Here is a 21628-nt window from a genome sequence, read left to right as displayed (position 1 = left end):
CCAGAGGTTTCTCCCTTTTTCCCAAGTTGCCTTTAAGCATCTCTGTCTCCCAAACATCCATTCTAGATCCACCAGTGATGTGCCAATTTCTGGCCCTTCTAGGAACAGCTCAGGTTCCAATGTGCCTAGTTGAGTTAACTCAACTTTCCAATGGCTTGAAGAACTCATTCAGTACAGACGGCATGACAAAATACTCAAACATTTCTCAAAGGGCAACACAACTCCTGGTCCAAAAATCTTACACATGTATCTCTGCACAATGCGTCCAAGGGGCTAACCCAGAAATACGTGTGCTTAAGGGAAGCTGAAGTTCTCAGGTGGGGACTTGAGCAGTGTTCCTTAAAAGAGGCCATACACAAGGCCTCCAAGTCTGCCAAGCAGACTTGGTGTAGGAATTAATCTCATCGTCTTATTAGGTTTCACTTGTACCTGGCAACTTGCTAACTTACAGCTCAGAAGCTTTGAACAAAACTGGGTGCTTACCTTTGCACTAGTCACAACAGGTCTCAAACCTGAGCCTGCCATACTTCTCTAACTTCTAGCTGGGGGCTGGGTATTGGGAGTTCCTAGCTGGTAGAAGCTGTCAATGTGTTTCTGTCTAAAAGACCATGATGTGCTGACTACTCAGTCAATCCCTGTCCACTTCCTCACTTCTGTGCTCAACTCTGTGAACCAGCTCTGGCTGTGAGAAACTGCAGCTACCCGGGGCATGGTGGTGCAGCCTTGGTTTTTCTTCCACAGTTAGTTTCCGGTATAGGGTATGGATGTTCCAAGGTGCCATGAAGCTATCCAATTGTTTTCCATTATCTCCATCTAACAGGGTTTGATAGTACTTAAACCTCGACAATAAACAATCAACCTGATTTAAAAATGGGCAAAAAATTGAATAGACATCTCATCAAGGAAGATATACAGATGAAAGTAAGCATATGAAAAGATGTCCAACATCATATGTCATTAGAAATATGCAAATTGAAAAAAGCAGATACCACTAAAAACCTATGAGAATGATCATCTTCCAAAACACTGACAGCACCAAATGCTGGTGAGGTTGTAGAACAATGGAAATGCTCATTTGCTGCTGGTGCGAATATAAAATAGTACAGCCACTTTGGAAGACTATTTAGCAGTTTCTTTCAAAAGTAAATATATCCTTCTCTGTCCCTATGATCCAGCAATCACATTCCTTGCTATTTGCCCAAACGTATTGAAGACTTAAGTACACACAAAAATCTGTACACATATGTTTACATCAGCTTTCTTCATAATTTCCAAAACTCAGAAGTCACCAAGATGTCCTTTACTAGGTGAGTGGATAAACTGAAACATTCAGACAATGGAATATTATTCAGCACTAAAAAGAAATAAACTACCAAGCTGTGATAAAACATGGAGGAATCTTAAATGCATATTACTAAGTGAAATAAACTAATCTAAAAAGGCTACATACTATATGATTCCAACTCCTATATGACATTCTGGAAAAGGCGAAACTATGGAGAGAGTGAAGAGATTAGTGGGTGCCAGGGATTGGGCAAGGGAGAAATGAGTAAGCAGAGTACTGAGAATATTTGGGGCAGTGAAACTATCTGTATAATACAGTGGTAGATACATATAATTATACATTTGTCAAGATCCATAAAATATACAAAACAACCAAGAGTGAACCCTAATGTAAACTATGGACTTGGGATGACGATGACATGCCCATGCAGGTTCATCAATTATAACAAATGTGCCACTCTGGTTCAGAATATCAGTAAGAATCGTGCATGTATGGCGATAAGGTACATGGCAACTCCCTGTACTTTCTGCTCAATTTTGCTGTGAACCTAAAACTACTCTCAAAAGCAAAGTTTATTAGTTAAAAAAATAAAACACTGAACTAGAAAGACTCCATTTCCAGAATGGCTAACTGCCTCCTGAACTGATTTACTGTATTTGTAATCTACTTATATATAGTAAATATTTAATATTGAACTGAACTGTATGAAATAAATGGGCCTAATTCAGATCAATAGGTCTCATATTATTCAACAGATTCCAGACTTTAAAGTGAAATTTAAAAGTCTTTGAACATCTTACAGACCCAAATATCAGGATACATAAGATATAGAATATAATCTGATGTGATGTTTGATCTGTACGGGACAATCAGTGCTGCCTTTCTCACCAGCTGGGTAAGTATAGAGTCTACATCCATAAATTGGGCTTTTAAATCAACTCTTCCTCCCTGGATCTGAAGTCTGCCTGGATTTTCTGCAGTAACTTAAGGATAATAATGATAACTAACATTTATGATGAGAATAACTACACATGTTACAGATATTAAAGCTGGAGTCCACAGATCCAGGTGGCTGAAAAGGCCAGATGATGTTCTCAATCAAAGCCACTTGAGTAGGGAAGATTCAGTCCTAACCTGTAACTGCCAGGAATCTAAATAGAGAGATAATCATCTTAGAGAGGAGCCAGCAGTAATTACTGCCCAGTACTCATATTACATTTGGGAGACTATATACAGGTCTAGATGTGCTAAATTTACTTCTATATGATGAAAAGGCCAGGTCAGATATATGCTGAATTTTCACAAAGTTCCAGGATAGAATGTGCTATCTGAGCTAATGTATAACCCAATCAATTTTGGGGGCTAAGTACCTAAGCACAGTAAGAACTTTGCTTTGAAGGCCAAGTATGTCTTCAATTCCCTGGGTCCTCCTGTGCTCTTGGTGGTATCTTCTAATGTAAGAGTTAGTGTTTGAGAGTTTAACTGATTCATGGAAAAGGGCCATGAGCACACTGAATAGCTGGATCTGGGCCCAGTAAAGTGAGAACCTTCTATCAAGGACAATGATCAATTTCAGAATCACCAGACTTTCAAGGTGCTCAAACAACTATGCCATATGAACCCTCACTTGCTCCTTCCCGAGACATAGTAAACTGTGAGCAGAGACAAACCCAGGTGGAACATACCTGCCTTTGTTTCACTGCTTTGGTACTGTCTTACTGCCCAAAGACAGACAAGACCCGTGGCTTACCAAGCCCAGGCAGCCAGCTCTGAATGGCTTCCTGTGCTTTCAAGCCTGCTCCACTGCCATTACACCTAGGTCTGGAACCTCCACTGTAAACAGTGTGGCAATGAACAGTACAGCAGTGCAGCAATCCTTTCCACAAAGCTGAGTCACCTCATCGGGGCTCCTCTGGGATCTGAAAATATATGTCTAGAGCAAAATACACGGCTAACTCAAATGAGGTCTTCTGCCTCGTAATTTTTATAGACTCCTCAGCCAGAAGCAAGTAAATCAGTCTTTATACTGTCTGGAGGGGCCCATATGGAACAGTCCAAATGCATGAGGTCATTTGCTTCAATTCCAGTATGTGCGATCAATGTCAACATGAAACAAATATTTCTCTCACTTTTGTTGACTCCTGTTCTAACAAAGGGAAAGTTATCAGAAGTCCCATTAGGCAGAATATCTTCACTGTGAACTTTAACCCTTTGAGTGCCATGCGTAATTTGAGATTTGGATCAACATGAGAAAAAATTACATCAGTATATAACCTGAGGTACAAAAAAAGAGAACAAAACATAAAATACAAATTATTCCGTTGTTATTTACATTTATAGCCATCGAAAAAAGAGTCGCTGGGAGCAACGCTGGCACTTTTGGGAAAATTTATCAACTTCGCTCACAGCGACATTGGCACTCAAAGGGTAATCCTTGGGCATAGTAGGACAAATGTTAATGGAGCACTTATCACATGGCCCCAGATAACTGTAGCCATAACACACTAGAACTGGCCCCAGGTTACATACCTAGCCCCAAGACCCAAAGAAATGTGGACAGGTTAAGGCAAGAAATAATCAAAAACAGATTGAACAGATTCTCCCATAAAAAGCATGCCCATGAGATCTGTATGCTTCTGTCAGCAAAATAAAGTGCCAATGTAATGTGTTGAACTGCACAAAGCCAGAAGTAGAAAAGAAACTGAGCATCTTTCATTCCATCTCTCTTAACTTTCAAGCACTCACCTGTGTGGCTATGGAGTGGTGAGTGCGGCCGTGGTAGTGTAGGTGACGTGCTAGAGGTCACAATCAAACTCTTACGGTTACTTGTCCGACAACTACAACAAAAATACAAATGTTAGTTGTAACAGGGCCACACCATGGGTCCATAGACCTTGAATGGCTATTGAGGAAAAAAAGAATGACACCATTTCATGGACTGAGCAGTATATTGTTTTAAACTGGGTTAGCTATTACTGTTTGCACCAGTGAAATTTCATTAATTCACTGTGTTCCACCTTGAAATAACTTTTGTCACTGTTTAACTTTTACTTTGTATTTCCATTGCCAATTTGGCTTTTGCATCTGAAGTAAACACCAAGAGCTCCCTGAGGGTAACAATAATTTCCTAAATGGTATCTAATGAAGAATAACCACTGCAAATTTGATTCAGAAAACAAAAATCACAAGTCATAAATGTTCTCATATATCCTAAAAATTAATGTTCTAGCCATAAAAACAAAACTATTAACTTAATCTATGAAATTTATTTTTTTAAACTGCTTAATCCATGAATTAAGTAATATTCTCATCTCACCATAAATTTCAAAACAAGCCAGGGTTCCTTCTATAAAGTTGGTTTTCCATTACACGTTAAAGCCTGAGGCTTTTTCTTATGGTTAGAGTAAACCAGACCATGATGGAAAGCCATTTCATGCTACACCTGCTGCTGAAAAGTGTATATACATTTATTTGAAAGTCAGCTAATCTTTTAAGACATTGGAGAAGCTTGTTACTTATAGTCATCCAAATATTTACTGAACATCTACCATGCACCAGGCACTGTTCTAGGTGCAGAAGGAAAACAATAGGGAAGAGGAGAAAGTCTCTATCCTCAAACTGGAGTGAATAGCTCTATGAGAAAAGATAAAGAGAGAGAGAGAGAGAGAAAGAAAATGTTCAAGAAATAGCAAAGAAGTCAAGTAGGCGCAGGAGGGGAGACAATAGGAAAAGAAGTAGGTTACAGAAGCTATGGGAGTAGGCCACAGCCAGACTCTGTAGGGCTCGTAGACTGTAATAAAGAGCTATTGGAAATGTGATGAGATATCACTAGAAGGATTGAGATCAATTTCAAGAACAAGATTATGATAAGAAATGATAAGTACCTTTCCCCAAGAAACCATCATAACTAAACCCCCCATTACCTCAGTCACCATCAAATGTCCAAGACTCCCATTCTCTAATTCAACATCTCCCTCTACTCATTGATCTTCAAAAAAAGTTTACACCGTGCCTCCCTGAAACTCAGCCCACCATCAGTAAACTTCTTGTATCTTCAATTTCCTTTCTCAACATTTACTTTAAATTCTAGCTCTAACCCAAACCCTGCTATCCCCCAGGACACCACAGTCCTGGTGAAATCCCTTTTAAACCCAACTTCCCATCTATTTTGCAGCTGCACTTGGGTAGCTGAAGGTGACTGAAGAAAAATTTCAAATCACTCTGGCTGGTATCTCTTTATGATGATACACATCAAGTGGGTCTTGCCAACCACACAACATTTACCAAGGCAATGTGCGCACCCGCGTGTGTTCTCTCTCTCCAAGGTAACTAATTCACATCTTCTCCCCAAACCTCCAGCCTCCTTCCCCAAATCTCACCCTCATCTGCTGACTTTGCTTTTTATTCCACTGAGGGTAAAACACACACACACACACACACACACAAAGAAGTACTACATATTCCGCTACAAAGATCTATTAGCCTAAATCTCAATCCATATACTCTACTTTCTCATCTTTAATAGCAGAATGAAAGACTATGCTCCTATCAAAGTCAACTCCCCTATTCAAAAAGTCTGCACCTGCACTGCCTTCTCTCTCCTGTGACATGAATTTCCACTTTCTCTCAGATCATTCTCATCATCAAAACATGCTATCATTTTTCCCAGCTTAAAAAAATTAAAACTTTCACAGACCTCCCCCAACTTGCTCATTTCTCTTCTCACGTGTTTAGGAAAAACTCCATGTAGTGGCTCTGTACGTGTCATCTGCACACCCTCATTTCCTATTTTCTCTTTAGCTCACTCTAGACAGTCATCCCCATCTTGCCATTGAAACTGTTGTTTTCAAGGTCACCACTGACAACAATCAATTCTCAGCCCTCATCTTATATAACCTCTCAACATCATTTGAAAGTTTTAACTCCCTTTCTAAAAAAAAAAAAAATTGGAACATAATTTACAGTCAATAAAATATCCAGATCATAAGCGCTCTGTTCAATGAGCCCTAACAATTATATCTATCCACATAACAACATATCAAAGAAGAGACAGAATAATTCACTTCTGCATAAATTTCCCATGTGCCCTTTCCCTGTCAACACCCTGTGCCCCAACCACTTTCTTCTATCACCATATATTAATTTTGTTTTGCTGAATTTCCTGTAAGTAGAATTATGCATTATGCATTTGTGTGTATTTAGCTTCTTTTGGTCAATCGAAAATCTGTGTAACTCTTCTTCAGATACTTCATTTAGTTTCAAGAACATAATAAATTTCCTCCTGTCTCAGTAGCTGCTCATTTTTCATTCTCCTTTGTTAGTTCCTTCTCTTCCTGATCTCTAAATCATTTAGTACTCTAAGGCTCAGATCTGAAATATCTTTTCTTCTCTCCCTATACTCATTCCCTAAATGATTTTTTCCAATTCATAGCTTTAAATCTATGATGCTGATGATACCCAACTTAGTATTGCTAACTCTGTGCTCTCCCCTGAATGCAACATTTATATATCCAAATGCCTATTGATATCTCCAACTAGATGTCTAAAAGGCATCTTAAAATTAACATTTCCAAAACAGAACTCCTGAATTTCCCTCTAAAACCTGCTATTCTCTTCCCTAAGTTGTATCTATCTTATTACATGGCAACGGCATTCATCCAGAAGCTTGGCAAAAACCTATGAGTCATTGTTGATTCTTCTATTTTTTTCACACCAACATCCAAAACAACCAGCAAGTTCTGTGAATTATACCTTTAAAATACAGTGGTACCTTAGCACTCGTCAGTTAATTCATCCCGGAACTCATGACAAGTGCCGAAACCGGCAGGAATAGAACAATGAAGCATTTTCTCTTGCAGGGCAGAATCGGGATTCATAGAAGCTCTAGCAAGTGCAATGAGCCCTGAGCAAGCACCGAGAGCTGAAACATTTTTTTTTCTTCTCATCAAAATGTGATGAGTACAGGGTTTGATGAGTTCTGAAGCCAACGAGTACCAAGGTATGACTATATATCCTGAGTCTAAACAATTCTCATTGCCTCCCATTTAAGTCAATAAAAGATTTCTGAATCATCTTTATACTTTGGTTCTCCCTGCCCATCCCCATGGCCCCACCAGTCTATTCTTCACTGTCAACCAGAGTTAATATTTTTAAAATCATAGATTAGATCATGTGAATTCTTCCTTAAAAACCCCCAATGGTTTCCCATCATAGTCTGAATATAATTCAAACTGCTTTTCATGGCTATTCAAATTAATCCTACTGTAAAGAATCTATTTTGCTTAGATAAGGTTTTGCCTTCGGGGTTTTCTTAAAAAGAAGCATACCTATGCTTATTTAGCCCTTTGTTCTAAGAATAAGATACAAATATTCTCAAAAAAAAAATAACTCTAGACCATTCAGTTCTGAACATGAGAAATTATATGAAATCACACTGACCTTGGAAAGCTTACCCAGACCAAGGGAATCCTGAGCAGAAAGAAACCTCAAAGATTTCTGTACATTGGCTCACACTACTTCCCTCAACAGGCATGTCCTCCATTCTTACCAAATTATATCCATTCTTTAGGCAGGATGAGCTCAAATGAGGTTTTGTGTGTGTGTGAATTCTCTTTCATTCTTCCAAGCAGGAAGATGTCTTTCCTTTCTTTGAACACCTGTAGCACTTCTGGTTTATACTACTCACAGTCTCTGTGTCAGTGTGGTAAGTAGACCGACCATGATGGGGTAACAAGGAATAGATTTACTCTCTCATGTTACATAACTAAGAAGCTAAGCCAAAAAAAAAAAAAAAAAAAAAAAAAAAAGGAAAGAAAGAAAGATACAATTTTCAAACACTAGACAACAAACAATGCAAGACAGTGATCACTAAGAGAAGGGAAACAAACAAGGTGAGTCCTAGAATTGCCTGAATTTACTATCTGGAAAGATTTCCCAGCAATAGCACAGGGCTGAGGTGACCTGCACAGAGCCTTCCAGTCTCCCTAAGTTGAGGAAAGTACCAAGAAAAGGAGCAGGTGGAATACTCCCTGGTACTCACACAGGGTTGGGAATAGTCTGTGTTTCCACCATTCAGAGGGAAAAACCTGATAATTCACGGGACAGCAGCAAGGAAAAATTAGTCCCAAATGCTACTATAGTTACATCTAACAAAGCTTAGAAGCAATTCTCAAAAATATTGAACTATTTCCAAGTAACCTGTGTCCCAGAACAAGACTTGAAAATACTGAAAGAAATAAAAAATATCCAGGATACAGAAAGGTCAAATTCACAGTGTTTTATATGTAATAAAAAATTACTAGACATGGAAAAAAGCAGGAAAGTATGACCCATAATGGGGGGTGACGAGGTTAGTAGACCCAAAGGTGACACAGATGACAGAATTAGTAGAAGAGAACATTAAAATTGTTATTATAACTATATTCTATATTTTCAATAAGATATAGGAAATGAGCATGTTAAGGAGAGATTACGGATGATATTTTAAAATCCCCAAATAGACCTTCTACAAGTTGGAAGAGTCTCAGATGAAAATTAAACTGGATGGCACTACCAGGAGATGAGGTATTGCAGAAGAAAAGATTAGTGAACCTAGACTCAGCAAGAGAAACTATGCAAAATGGAAAAGAAAAAAAAAATTAATGTAAACAGCCACAGCGAGCTGTGGGACAACTTCAAGAAGAGTAGACATGCAATTACAGTCCCGTAAAGGGAAGGAAAAAAGAGACAGAGAAAACATCTGATGGACTAATTGTTGAAAAATTTCCAAATTTGATAGTTATACTCACAGTTTCAAGGGGTTCAAGGAACCCCATGCACAAGAAACATGAAGAAAAGTTCACCAAAGCACTTCATAATCAAATTACTTAAAACTGGTGGTAAAGAGGAAATCTTAAGAGCAGCCAGATAGAAAAATTACATAAACACATAGAAGAGTGAAGATAATTCAACAGACTTCTCACTGGAAAACAATACAAGCCCAAAGACACACCTTGAAGTACTGAACCCAGAACTCAATACAAAGCAGAAATATCCTTCAAAAAGGTAGTCAAAATACTTTTTCAGACATACAAAAGCTGAAATAATTCATGATCAGTAGATGTGCACTAGAATAAATGTTAAATGACATCCTTCATACAGGAGGAACTTAAGACCAGATGTAAAATTGGATCTATACAAAGGGAAAAAAAGCACAAGAAATGGTAACATTCGAGTAAATATACATCATTTTTTTAATTTTTAAAATCTCTTTAAAGGATAATAAAACTTTAAAGAAAACATAGTAATTTATTATAATAACCTATATAGATTCAAAATGTAAGACAGCCTTAGCACCAACGCAGTGGGGGGTGGGGTGGGGGTGGAAGTATACTTACGTTAAATGTGAGTATGCTTTACTTAACATTACTTAAATGTAACAGAGAAGGAAAACTCTGACTCCAAAAAACCTCCGCTGCCTTGCGGCATACCTCTTCAGGGGAAAGGCTAAGGGAGTAAACCCCGACAGAAAATCCGGAGCCGGAGTCCCTAAGGCGGTTTGACGTTGTAGTCAACACCGGCAACTCCTGCGGCGCACCTGAACCCAAGCTGTATCGACTCCGTCTTTCCCTTGGACCCTTCAGCTGCGAAGAGAGGGGGGGTCTGCTGCATGGGCAACAGCAGACCCTCCATATTACCCTGCCCAGGCTCTGTAGCTTCAGCGTCATCACAAGATGTCGATTCAACACGGGAGGAGACAGATACCATGTCACTCCCGAGTCGGACTGCACAGCCATTCTCGGCGGTGCAGATAGACTCTTAAGAAGCTACACCATCGTCTCTCGAGACGGACGGCTGCCGACGACGACGACTTAAATGTAAACTGTGACAAGTTAAAATTTTATGTTATAAACACTAATGTAACTACTGAAAAAGAAAAACAAATAAGTATAGTTAATAAGCCAACAAAAGAAATAAAATGAAATCATAAAAAATAATCATTCCAAAAGAAGACAGAAAAATAACAAAAGGAGAACAAGTACAGTTGGGTCAAATAGAAAACTAACAGCAAGTTAAGAGATTAAAACCCAATTACAACAATAATCATATAAAATGTAAATGTTACAAATGCATATTCATTTAGGCAGAGATTGTCAGATTGGATAAAAAAGCAGGACCCAACAAAATGCTGTTTATTCTTTGTGACAGCTAAAAATTAGAAACCACCTCAAATGTTCATTGGCAGGTGAATGATAAACAAATCATAATATAGCCAAACAATGGAATTCTACTCAGCAATAAAAAGGAAAAACTATTCATTCACATAATGGATGACTCTCAAAATAATTACGCTGAAAGCAAGATGCCAGACAGAAAGAGAACATTCTGAACAATTCCATTTATATAGAATTCAAGAAAATGCTAACTAATCTACAGTGACAGCAGATTAGCGGTTGCCAGACCAGAGGTGGGGGAGGGATTATAAAGAGGCATGAGGAAACTTCTGGGTGTTACAGGTATATTCATATCTTGACTGTGCTACTGGTTTCACAGATGTATGCCTTTGGCAACCCCCCATCAAATTATATGTTTTAAACATGTACATTCTATTATATATTATACTTCAATCATAAGTCAAGAAAGCTGCAAAAAAAATGTTTAATGTAAGTAATATCAAAGTCACTCTTCTACTTAAAATTCTCCCTGTCTCACTGAGAGTAAAAGTCAGTGTTCTTACACAACAGCCTACAAGGCTTTACATGGTCTGGATCGCTATCTCTTTCCCTCTTACTCCACTGCAGATGCATGGGCCTTTTTGCTTTTCTTGGAACACGTCAAGCCTCCCACTGCCTCAGGGCCTTTATTAATGGTAACTTCCTTAGCCTATGTTTTCCCCCCTCACCTCCATCAGGTCTTTGCTCAAGAATAATCTTCTCAACAAATTTTCCCTTGATCGTTTCTATTTAAAATTGTAACCACCTCTCAAGCTCTTTATCCCCCTTTCTTCATGTATTTTTATCCATAGCACTTGCCACTATCTAACAGTATATATTTTGCACATGTATTTTGTCTTTTGTCTCTCTTCGCATGAGAATCTAAATTTTATGAGGTCAGGGGCTTGTGCGTGCTTTATTTACTGCTGTATTCATCAATGCCTAGAACCCTGCCTGGCATATCGTAGGTTCCCCATAAACATTTGTTAAATGAATGAAGGGATGAGTATTATTCGTTACAAGGATTAAAATAAAAGAGGATACTTGTACACCTGGCACATATAAGGTATATCAAACCATTATGCCTAAAGTCTCTGTGTATGGAAATAAGATCTCTTGAAATGGCAGGAATAGGTAACTGGTTCTATTTCATTTGCCATGATCTTATTTAAAATTTAAAATAAAATTCAAAACACTAAAGATCATATGTCCAGGCCACATGCCTTTTTATGAAGGTACACATAATCTCACTTGGCAAATCAGCAACAGCTGCCAGGGGGAAAAAAGGTCATGCACCCTAGTACAAAAGCCATGACTCAGCTGAGATCCAAAACTAGGAATTGGCTAATTTTTCCATTTCATAAGACTTTGTTCATTTCCCCAGGATCCTAGAAGATACAAGATCTTAATTCTTTCTTCCCAGTAAGATAAATTGGACGTTTACAGAGTCAGGCACACGAACTCTCAGCTGATGGGAGATAACCTGGAGGCCTCCTGAGTTGATTCTCTGCTGCCTATTGCAAAGACTGCGCTAAACCGTACTGCTGCCCAATACAGCAGTCTCCCCTTATCTGCAAGGATGCCTTCCAGGATCCCCAGTGGATGCCTGAAACCACAGAGAGTAACAAACCCTATATATACTGTTTTTTCCTATACATAGAACCTATGATAAAGTTTAATTTATAATTTAGGCACAATAAGAGATTAACAACAACTACTAATAAAATAGAATAATTATCACAATATATTGTAATAAAAGGTACTTTTTAAAAATAATATCTGTAACGAAAGGGTCATTATGAAGTAAATAAGGACAAGCACTGTGATATCATGACAGCAAATCCGAATAACTAAGACACCTACTAAGTGACTAAGAGGAGGATAATGAATGCAGGGGGGATATGCTGAACGAAGGGATGATTCATGTCCCAGGCAGGATGGAGCTAGACGGTGTGAGATTTCATCCCACTACTCAAAAAGGTGCACAACTTAAAATTTATGAATTTTTTCTCTCTAGAATTTTCCATTTAATATTTTTGATGCATGGTTTCCTGCGAATAGCTGCAACTGCAGAAAGTGAAACTGCAGATAAGGGCAGACTGCTGTACCACTCCAGTCACTTGGTCACTAAGAGCAAGGTCTGGCATTTCATCTTCTTACACCTTTACCATGATCATGTCAGGGGCTAGCAGGAACAAGGCCGAGGCACATTGGGCCACTTCTGTGATTACTACCGAATTATGGCCATATTTGGAGATTTCACAGCCTGCAAAATAATTGTGGCTAAAATACAGAAGATAAAATTAAGTAATAAACACAATTTAAAAGTAAGACTATAGAACTTCCGATTAAGATGGAGGCGTAGGTAGACATGCTTTATACCTCCTTGCACAACCATAAGAAGGATCACAACTAGCCTCAAAATAAAAAACACCCAGAACTGCCAGAAAATCTAACTGTATAGAAGTCCGACAACCAAGGATTTAAAGAAGCCATATTCATCCAAATGAGAAGGAGAGGTAGAGACAGGGAGACAGGGAGCTGGGGCGGAGAAGATGCAGCCTTGGGAAAATAAAGCCTCATAATCTCTAGCTGTAAAAACCAGTGGGGGTTGGAGTGGCAGAAGAAACTGCTGGTTTCTTGGGATAGTCTACTTAAGGGCCTGCATTGTCCTAGAACATGCACGAAGCCACCCACTCTGGAAACCACCACCAGGCCAACAGCCAGAAGGGCACCAATAGCATATGGGAAGGGGGTGAAGTGAATAGAAAAGCGGGGAGAGCCAAGCAAGCTTCCATCAGCCAGACAGCAGCGTTGTCTGCTCTCCGACCCCTCCCCCACATACAGAGCCACAAAGCAGTGAAGTGGGTGGCCCTGCTCTGGCAAATATCTAAGGCTCCGCCCCATACAACTTAATAGGTGTGCTAGACAGGGAGTCAAAGCAGTTCTACCTAATATACAGAAGCAAACACAAGGAGGCTGCCAAATTGAGGAGACAAAGAAATATGGCCCAAATGAAAGAACAGAACAAAAACTCAGAAAAAGAACTAAACGAAACAGAGCTAGCAAATCTATCAAATGTAGAATTCAAAACACTGGTGATAAAGATGCCCACAGAACTCATTGAGTATGGTACAAGTATAAGGGAAAAAATGAAGGCTACACTAAGTGAAATAAAGAAAAATCCACAGGGAACCAACAGTGAAGGGAAGGAAGCTGGGGTTCAAATCAATGATTTGGAACATAAGAAAGAAATAAGCATTCGACCAGAACAGAAGGAAAAAACAAGAATTCAAAAAAATGAGGAAAGAATAAGAAGACTCTGGGACATATCCAAAAGTGCCAACATGTGAATCGTAGTTGATGCCAGAAGGAGAAGAGGAACAGCAAGAAACTGAAAACTTATTTGAAAAAATAATGAAAGAAAACCTCCCTAATTTGGCAAAGGAAATAGACATACAAGTCCAGGAAGCACAGAGAGTCCCAATTAAGTTGGACCCAAAGAGAATCACCCAAGATACATCATAATTAAAATATCAAAGGTTAAAGATAAAGAATCTTAAAAGCAGCAAGAGAAAAGCAGAGTTACGTTCAAAGGAGTTCCCATAACACTGTCAGTTGATTTCTCAAAAAAGCTTTGCAGGCTAGAAGGGGCTGGCAAGAAGTATTCAAAGTGATGAAAAGCAAGAACCTATAACCAAGAGTACTCTATCCAGCAAAGCTATCATTTAGAATGGAAGGGCAGGTAAAGTGCTTCTAAGATAAAGCTAAAGGAATTCATCATTACCAAGCCCTTATATGAAATGTTAAAAGGAACTTATTTTTTAAAAAAGATCAAAACTATGAACATTAAAATGACAACATACTCACAACTATCAACAGCTGAATCTAAAAAGCAAAAAAAAACTAAGCAAACATCTAGAACAGGAACTGAACCATAGATATGGAGATCTTGTGGAGGGTTGTCAGCAGGGAAGGGGAAGGGGGAGAAGTGGGGGAAAGGTACAGGGATCAAGTAGCATAATTGGTAGGTACAAAATATACAGGGATCTTAAGAATAGTATAGGAAATGCAGAATCCAGAGAACTTACATGCATGACCCATGGACATGAACTAAGAGGGGACACTGCTGGAGGGAAGTGGGGTACCAGGCAGAGGGGGGCAAAGGGAGAAAAACTGGGACAACTGTAATAGCATAACCAATAAAAATACTTAAAAAATAAAATTGTAATAATAAGAAAAATGAAAGGGGAAAGAAAAAGCAAAATTATGTAAAGCTGGTTTAAAACCAATTAATATACCACCATAATCATCTCAACAGATGCAGAAAACACATTTAACAAAAGTCCAACACATTCATAATAAAGTCTCTCAATTCTAGAAATGGGAACATCCTCAACTTGGTAAAGGGCATCTATGAAAACCCCACAACTAACATATTTTAATGATGAAAGACTGAATAGTTTTCTCCCTATGAAGGAACAAGGCATGTATATCTGCTTTTTAAAAATTTATTTATTTACTTACTTACTTATTTATATTTGGGGGGGGCGCTCTGTAACAATTCCCCCCTTTCAGACTTAAGACCCTTTATAATCTTATAAAGGACAATGGGCGAGGGTCTCATGCTCCTCTAGATGCTTTAAGCTGGACATAGCCGTCATCCTACCAACCCTTGGATCCAGAAATCCCTGATAAGAGTCGGGGTGTGGAAGAGAGGGTGGCTTTCCCACATGGGGAAGGACTTGCAGATTCCAGGTCAGATGGCTGTTCCCAAACAATGGCATGCTTGGTTTAACAGGCTGGCATCCTTGTTGTATTCTGGGGGCAACAGATTATATCTGCTTTTGCCACTTCTATTCAACACTGTACTGGAGGTTCTTGCAAGTGCAATAAGAAAAAAATAAAAAATGATAGCATCCAGATTGGAAAGGAAGAAGTAAAACTGTTATTATTCACAGATAAAATGATCCTGTCTGCAGAAAATCTCAAGGAATTAAAAAAAAAAGAACAACTGCTAAAACTAATAAACAAGTTTGGGCATAGGATACACAAATACATATAAATAAACTATATTTCTATATACTAGCAACAAACAAACCAAAAATGAAATTAAGAAAAAACAATTCCACTCATAAAAGCATTAGAAAGAATAAAATACTTAGGAATAAATTTAACAGAAATCTAAGAATAGTACATTATGGGTTGAGAGACTCAATATCATCCAGGTGACAACACTCCACCCACCCAAAATTGATCTGTAAATTAAAAGCAATCCTTATCAAAATTCCTGTGGGCTCTTTCATAGAAACTGACAAGTTGCTAGCTATTTATACCATACACAAAAACTAACTCAGATGTATCATACATTAAAATTTAAAAGCTAAAAACATAAAACTTCTAGAAGAAAACAGAGAAGAAAATCTTTATACCCTTGAATTAGACAAATAGTTCTTAAATACAATGCCAAAGGCATGATCCACAAAATAAAAAATTTTAAACATTTTTACTTCAAAAGATTCCACCCAAGAAAATTAAAATACAAAAAAATCACAAATTACATATCTGATAGAGAACTTGTATCTAAGCACACATAAAGAACTCAAAACCCAATATTAGATAAATGAATGTCCAATTTTTTAAATGGACAAAATATTTGAATAGACACTCTACCAGAAAAATATACAAATGGCTGATAATAAAATGGTAAGATGCTCAAATTACCTGTCATTAGGGAAATTCAAGTTAAAACCACAATGAGCTATCACTACAAAACCACTAGAACTGATTTTAATCAAGAAGAGAGACTAGTGTTTGTGGGGATGTAGAAAAACGATCCCTCAAACATAGCTGCTGGGAATATAAAATTATACAGCTGGTACAGAAAAGTTAATTTTTTTAAGCAAGCATAACCTTACAACACAATTCCATTTTTACAACTGTGCCCAAGAGAAATGAAAACATATGTCCACACAATGACATGTATGTAAGTGGTCACAGCAACATTTACTCATAATAGTCCCAACCTAGAAACAATCCAAATGTCTATTATCTGGTGAATGGACTAACAAAATGTGGTCTATATAAACAATGGAACATTATTCATCATAAAAAGGAATGAACTACTGATGTGTGCTAGAACATGGATAAACATCATGTTGTCTATCCTTCATGCTAAATGAAAAAAGCTAGAAATAAAAAGCTACAATACATGATTCAATTTATATGAAATATTACATAAGGGCAAAAAGCAGATCAGTGGTTGCCTAAGACTGGGAGAAAAAAGTAGGATTAACTGCAAATGGGTACAAGGAAAGTTTTGGGGTTATGAAAATATTCTAAATTTAGATTATAGTGATAACTACGCAATTTTATAAATTTAGTATAAATCATTAAATAAGTCATAATTGCTCCGCCCAATTTGGCTCAGTTGGTTGGAGCATGATTCTGTAAACTGAAAGGTCATGGGTTCAATTCCCAGTCAGGGTACATGCCTAGGCTGTGGGTTCGGTCCTTAGTCGAGGTGTGAGAGAGGCAACCGATTGATGCTTCTCTCTCATATCAATGTCTCTCTCCCCTTCTCTCTCCCTCCCTTCCCTCTCTCTGAAATCAATAAGCATGTCCTCAGGTGAGGATTAAAAAAATTAATAATTGGTAAAATTTACAACATATAAAGTATACCTCAGTAAAGTTATTTTCTAAAAATTACGCAGGTCCCTGAGATTGCATCTGATGTACTTATATGTACGTATTTATGAATCCTCCCTCTTCCCCTTCCATCCTGAATTATTAGGTCTGGAAGCCATCAGATGATGATGACAGCCAAGTGGTTGGGGGGAGAGGGGAAGGCACCTGTCAGGGGCTATCAGAGACTGATGGGGATAAGGAGGTTGGTGGCGTGGAGAGAATAGTAGCATCAGTTTGGTATGAGGTATTGGAGACCCAGGCAAGGTGAGGAGCGCATATACACAGGAGATCAGTGATTGCAACAGGAAATTGGCTACAAACAGAACAAAATGATCAAATAAGTAAATATGTTTAGGATAATGGGAATTAGATTTTTTACTATCAAAGAAAGTTACAAGAGTGCAAATAGAAAAAACTAAAATGAATTAGCATTGAAAGTAGGGGTATAAATGTGAGCTTAGTTTTTAATATACAGAGATTAAGAAACTTAAAAAGATACATGTGTGTTACATGTATACATTGTGAGCAAAAAAGGGGCCACATATGAAACCTGACAAGCTCAGGAAGACCTGCATGGTGGCCTTACAAATGTAAGAGACTGAAAGTTACTACATAGGATAGTCTGAAATGAAAACTTTCTAACTAAAAACAGTTCATGAGGGTAGTCATGTCCTAGGGCAGTATTTTTCCCTAACAAAGAGTCAATCTTCATCTTAACTGAGCCTCTTTGTTGTCTTTTTGGATCTATGATGACATACCTTATAATGCCTTTGGAATAAAAGAGTAATTTCCTTTTTTCCAGATCCCTCAAGGCACAAACACTATACCAAAGCAGAGATCACAGATCCCCTCCTAGTTATTACTATCCTGTTGTTAACTGTTAACTCTCCTACACCTGTCTAGGCAAAAAAAATAAGTGTCTATTCTTTTACTTTTTATCCAACCCTAGAAATTTCCCTGCTGCACTTTCTTCCGCCTCCCTAACCTATCACCAGTGGATTTCATGTGACCCTCCTTAAGTCTTTCCCTTTGATTCTAATGTATAAAATAAGTGGTAAAACTATCATTTCCTGGAGAATTTTCTCAATCCATTGAGATTTTGCTTCCTGCCAATTGTCGTCAGTTTGGCTCAAATAAACTCATAAAAAGTCTTACAGGTTTGGACATTTCTTATGTTGACATGAGTTTAACCACTTCTTTGGGTTTCATTTCTTCTCTGTGAACTCCCATGCATATAAATATTAATAAAAATTGTATGCCTTTCCTCTTGCTAATCTGTATTTTGTTATTTTAATTCACAAGTCCTCAGATACTGAACTAAGAAGGTGGAGGACAAGTTTTCCCTCCCTAACAACACATAACCTGAATCTAATCCTGAGAAAATATCAGACAAACCCAAATTAAAGGACATCCTGTCAAATAACTGGACTGTAATTCTCAAGTGTCAGGTCACAGAAGTTGAGAAAAGACTACAGAATTGTTCCAAATTGAAGGAGACAAAAAGAAATAACAGTGAAATAGCAACACATGATCCTGGATTAGAGCCTTTTGTTATAAAAGTCGTTACTGGGACATGTAGTGAAATATGAATTAAGCATATGGATTAGATGAGGCTATTTATCTAATTTCCTGATTTTAATGGCTGTATCACAGTTATGAAAATGTCTCTGTAGGGAATACACACTAATGTATTCTGGAATGATGAGATATCATGTCAGGAACTGATTTTCAGATGGATTAGGGCAAGAGTTGACAAACTTTGTAAAGGACTAGTTAATATTTTAGGGTTTGAAGGTCATATGTTGTCTGTGCCACACAGTCCTCTTTTTTTTTTCTTTAAACATACTTTTACAAATGTAAAATTCATCAAGTACAAATTGGTAGTTATAAAATAGTCATGATAATGTAACAGTCGTCGTCGGCGGCGGCGGCAGCCGTCCGTCTCGAGAGACGATGGCGTAGCTTCTTGAGAGTCTATCTGCACCGCCGAGAATGGCTGTGCAGTCCGACTCGGGAGTGACAATCCCTGCCGCACTTGTTACAGGTGAAGGCAGATGGCTGTTGTTGCTGCTGTTGACGCTGCTTCCGCCTCGATCTTTTCTGGACCGCCTCCTCGTTGCGCGCAGCCTCTGCGCGTGACGTACCTTGCCTGACCGCGAGCCTCCAGGCTAGGCGGTCATCTGCTTGAACTTCCCATATGTTGAGATTGATGGAGCATTGTGTCATATCCTTTTTGCAGATGTCTTTGAACCACAGTTTTGGGCGCCCTGTCATCCTCTGGCCTTCTGCTAGCTCGCCGTAGAGGAGGTCTTTGGGGATACGGCCTGCATCCATTCTTTTGACATGGCCGAGCCACCTGAGGCGTCTCTCACTAAGAACTGCATGCAAACTGCTCACGTTGGCTCGCTTCAGCACCTCGGTGTTGGGGACCTTATCCTGCCAGGCGACATGCAGGACGCGTCGCAGGCACCTCATGTGGAAGCTGTTGAGTTTCCTTTCGTGCCTTGCGTAGGTGGTCCACGTCTCGCTGCCATAGAGGAGAGTGCTGAGTACGCAGGCTTGGTAGATGCGCAGTCTGGTTTTCTCAGTGAGGCTGGAATTGTTCCACGCTCGCCGGTTCAGTCTGGCCATAACTGTGGCTGCCCTGGCGATTCTCCGATTGACCTCCAAGTCGACTGACAGAGAGCTCGAGATGGTGGACCCGAGGTAAGTGAAATCGCTGACAACCTCCAGGGTGTATCCGTCGATGGTGATGCATGGGGGAGTCCCCGTGCCTTGAGCCATAACGTTCGTCTTCGTCAGGCTGATGGCTAGTCCGAACAATGTAACAGTACAGCATAGGAAATAGTAATATTATAATAACTATGTATGATGCTAGGTGGGTACTTGAAATATTGAGGTGAGGGGGGATCATCGTGTAAAGTATATGATTATCTAACCACTATGCTGTACACCTAAAACTAATACAAAATAATACTGAAAAAAAATGTAAAATTCATTCTTAACTTATGTGGTATACAAACACAGACTGCAGGTTGCATTTGGCCCATGGGTTGTAGTTCACTGACCACTGGTTTGGGGCAAAGGATGCTCTTTAAAATGTTCTTGCAATTATGTTAAAAAAACAATTTCCGGTAAGTCCAGAGCAATCACCTGAAAAGTTCTGGGAACTGCTGCAACAAAGGTGACTTACAAGGCTGACACTGTACTGGATAATAAGCATTCTCTCTCACTCCACCATGTGCTGGGAATTTCCTACTGACAACTGGGACTATTCTCCAGCTAAGAAGGCCTAGTATACAGTTGAATGAATTAATGGATGCATTTCTTAGGCAGGGGAACTAATTCTCTCCACATAAGGTAGGGAAATAAATTCTTCATCTTTAAAGAACATTTTAATATAACTTTTAGTTAGCTACTCTGAGATACCATTTCTCACCTATCAATTGGCAAAAATTCAAAAGCTGGGTAATACATTCATTCTCTTGGCAAAACTGTGAGCAGACACACACTACCTCACACTGCTAGCCTTAACACAAAATGGTATAACCACTATGGAGGGAAATTGGACATTAACTAATACAACTACTACACATTCATTCTTTGACTCAGCAATCTGATTCTAGGGATGTATCCTGAGATACACGATGAAAATTACTTTTTCTATGCCAAAGACCTATTGTTGAAAATTGTATCTGACTCTTCCCCCACTGTGCTAGCTCCTCAACAGCAGGACACTCTGCCCCCTGGCCCACAAGCTCAGGGAAGGGACTGGCCCTAGTCAGAAGTGATCAGGGTCAGCATGAGCCTGTCCTCCTATAAGCATCCAGGGACACAGAAGACAAGCTGCTCCAGGAGGCCCTCATACAGGGTGGAACATTACTAAATAACATTTATCTTTGGGGTTTCCTGAAAAGCTGGGCTACTGCAGTCTGGATCCATTCTCACCTTCCAGAGCACCTACCTAAGTAACAAGAACGTATATAATAAGGTGCCTCAGGATGATTACTACTAAGCCAAAAGATAAGCCACATTTTCTTCAGCTGACCAGTCATTTAGCAACAACTTATACGGCAAGCTGCAAGGGCCTTCCCATCCTCCCCTCCCTTAAATACACACATATACATACTGTTGAACTACTCTGGGCAAACAATCTTTATTACAAAGCAGAAGTTGTTAGCAGTACCCAAAGAACTGGTTGAAGGCCCAGGGAAAAGAGTCTAGTTGAGTTGACTCAAGAGTAAGGGGACCTCACTGTATGTCAGGGTAACAAACAGATAATGAGGAGGGAATTCCCTTTGTGTAAGTATTGTAGCGAATAAGTGTAAAGGGAATGGAAATAACACCCTTTCTGTAAACTCCTAATGAAATAATAGATCTAGTTGATAATTATCAATGGCCACTACTATGACAAGGGAGAGACCTGGCCTGCCTCCTGACAGCTATTAAGTATTCTTCCCCAGCT

The 21628-nt window shown here is 38.9% G+C and overlaps 1 protein-coding gene across 6 annotated transcripts in view; it reads right to left on the bottom strand.

Moving 5' to 3' along the window:
• The window catches only part of MAST2 (microtubule associated serine/threonine kinase 2), a 156111-nt gene that overhangs the window by 31505 nt on the left and 102978 nt on the right, over window positions 1-21628 (bottom strand). For all 6 annotated transcript variants that reach the window (XM_090269368.1, XM_090269369.1, XM_090269371.1 and 3 more), the window contains one exon: window positions 4031-4122. In XM_090269368.1, the coding sequence (XP_090125494.1) occupies window positions 4031-4122 (92 nt within the window). The remainder of the gene's footprint in view (window positions 1-4030; window positions 4123-21628) is intronic.

This window comes from Furipterus horrens, unplaced genomic scaffold, assembly GCF_987537825.1.
Source record: "Furipterus horrens unplaced genomic scaffold, mFurHor1.1.pri manual_scaffold_3, whole genome shotgun sequence".
NCBI classification, from domain to species: Eukaryota; Metazoa; Chordata; class Mammalia; order Chiroptera; family Furipteridae; genus Furipterus; species Furipterus horrens.
This window is presented reverse-complemented; position numbering and strand designations above follow the sequence as displayed.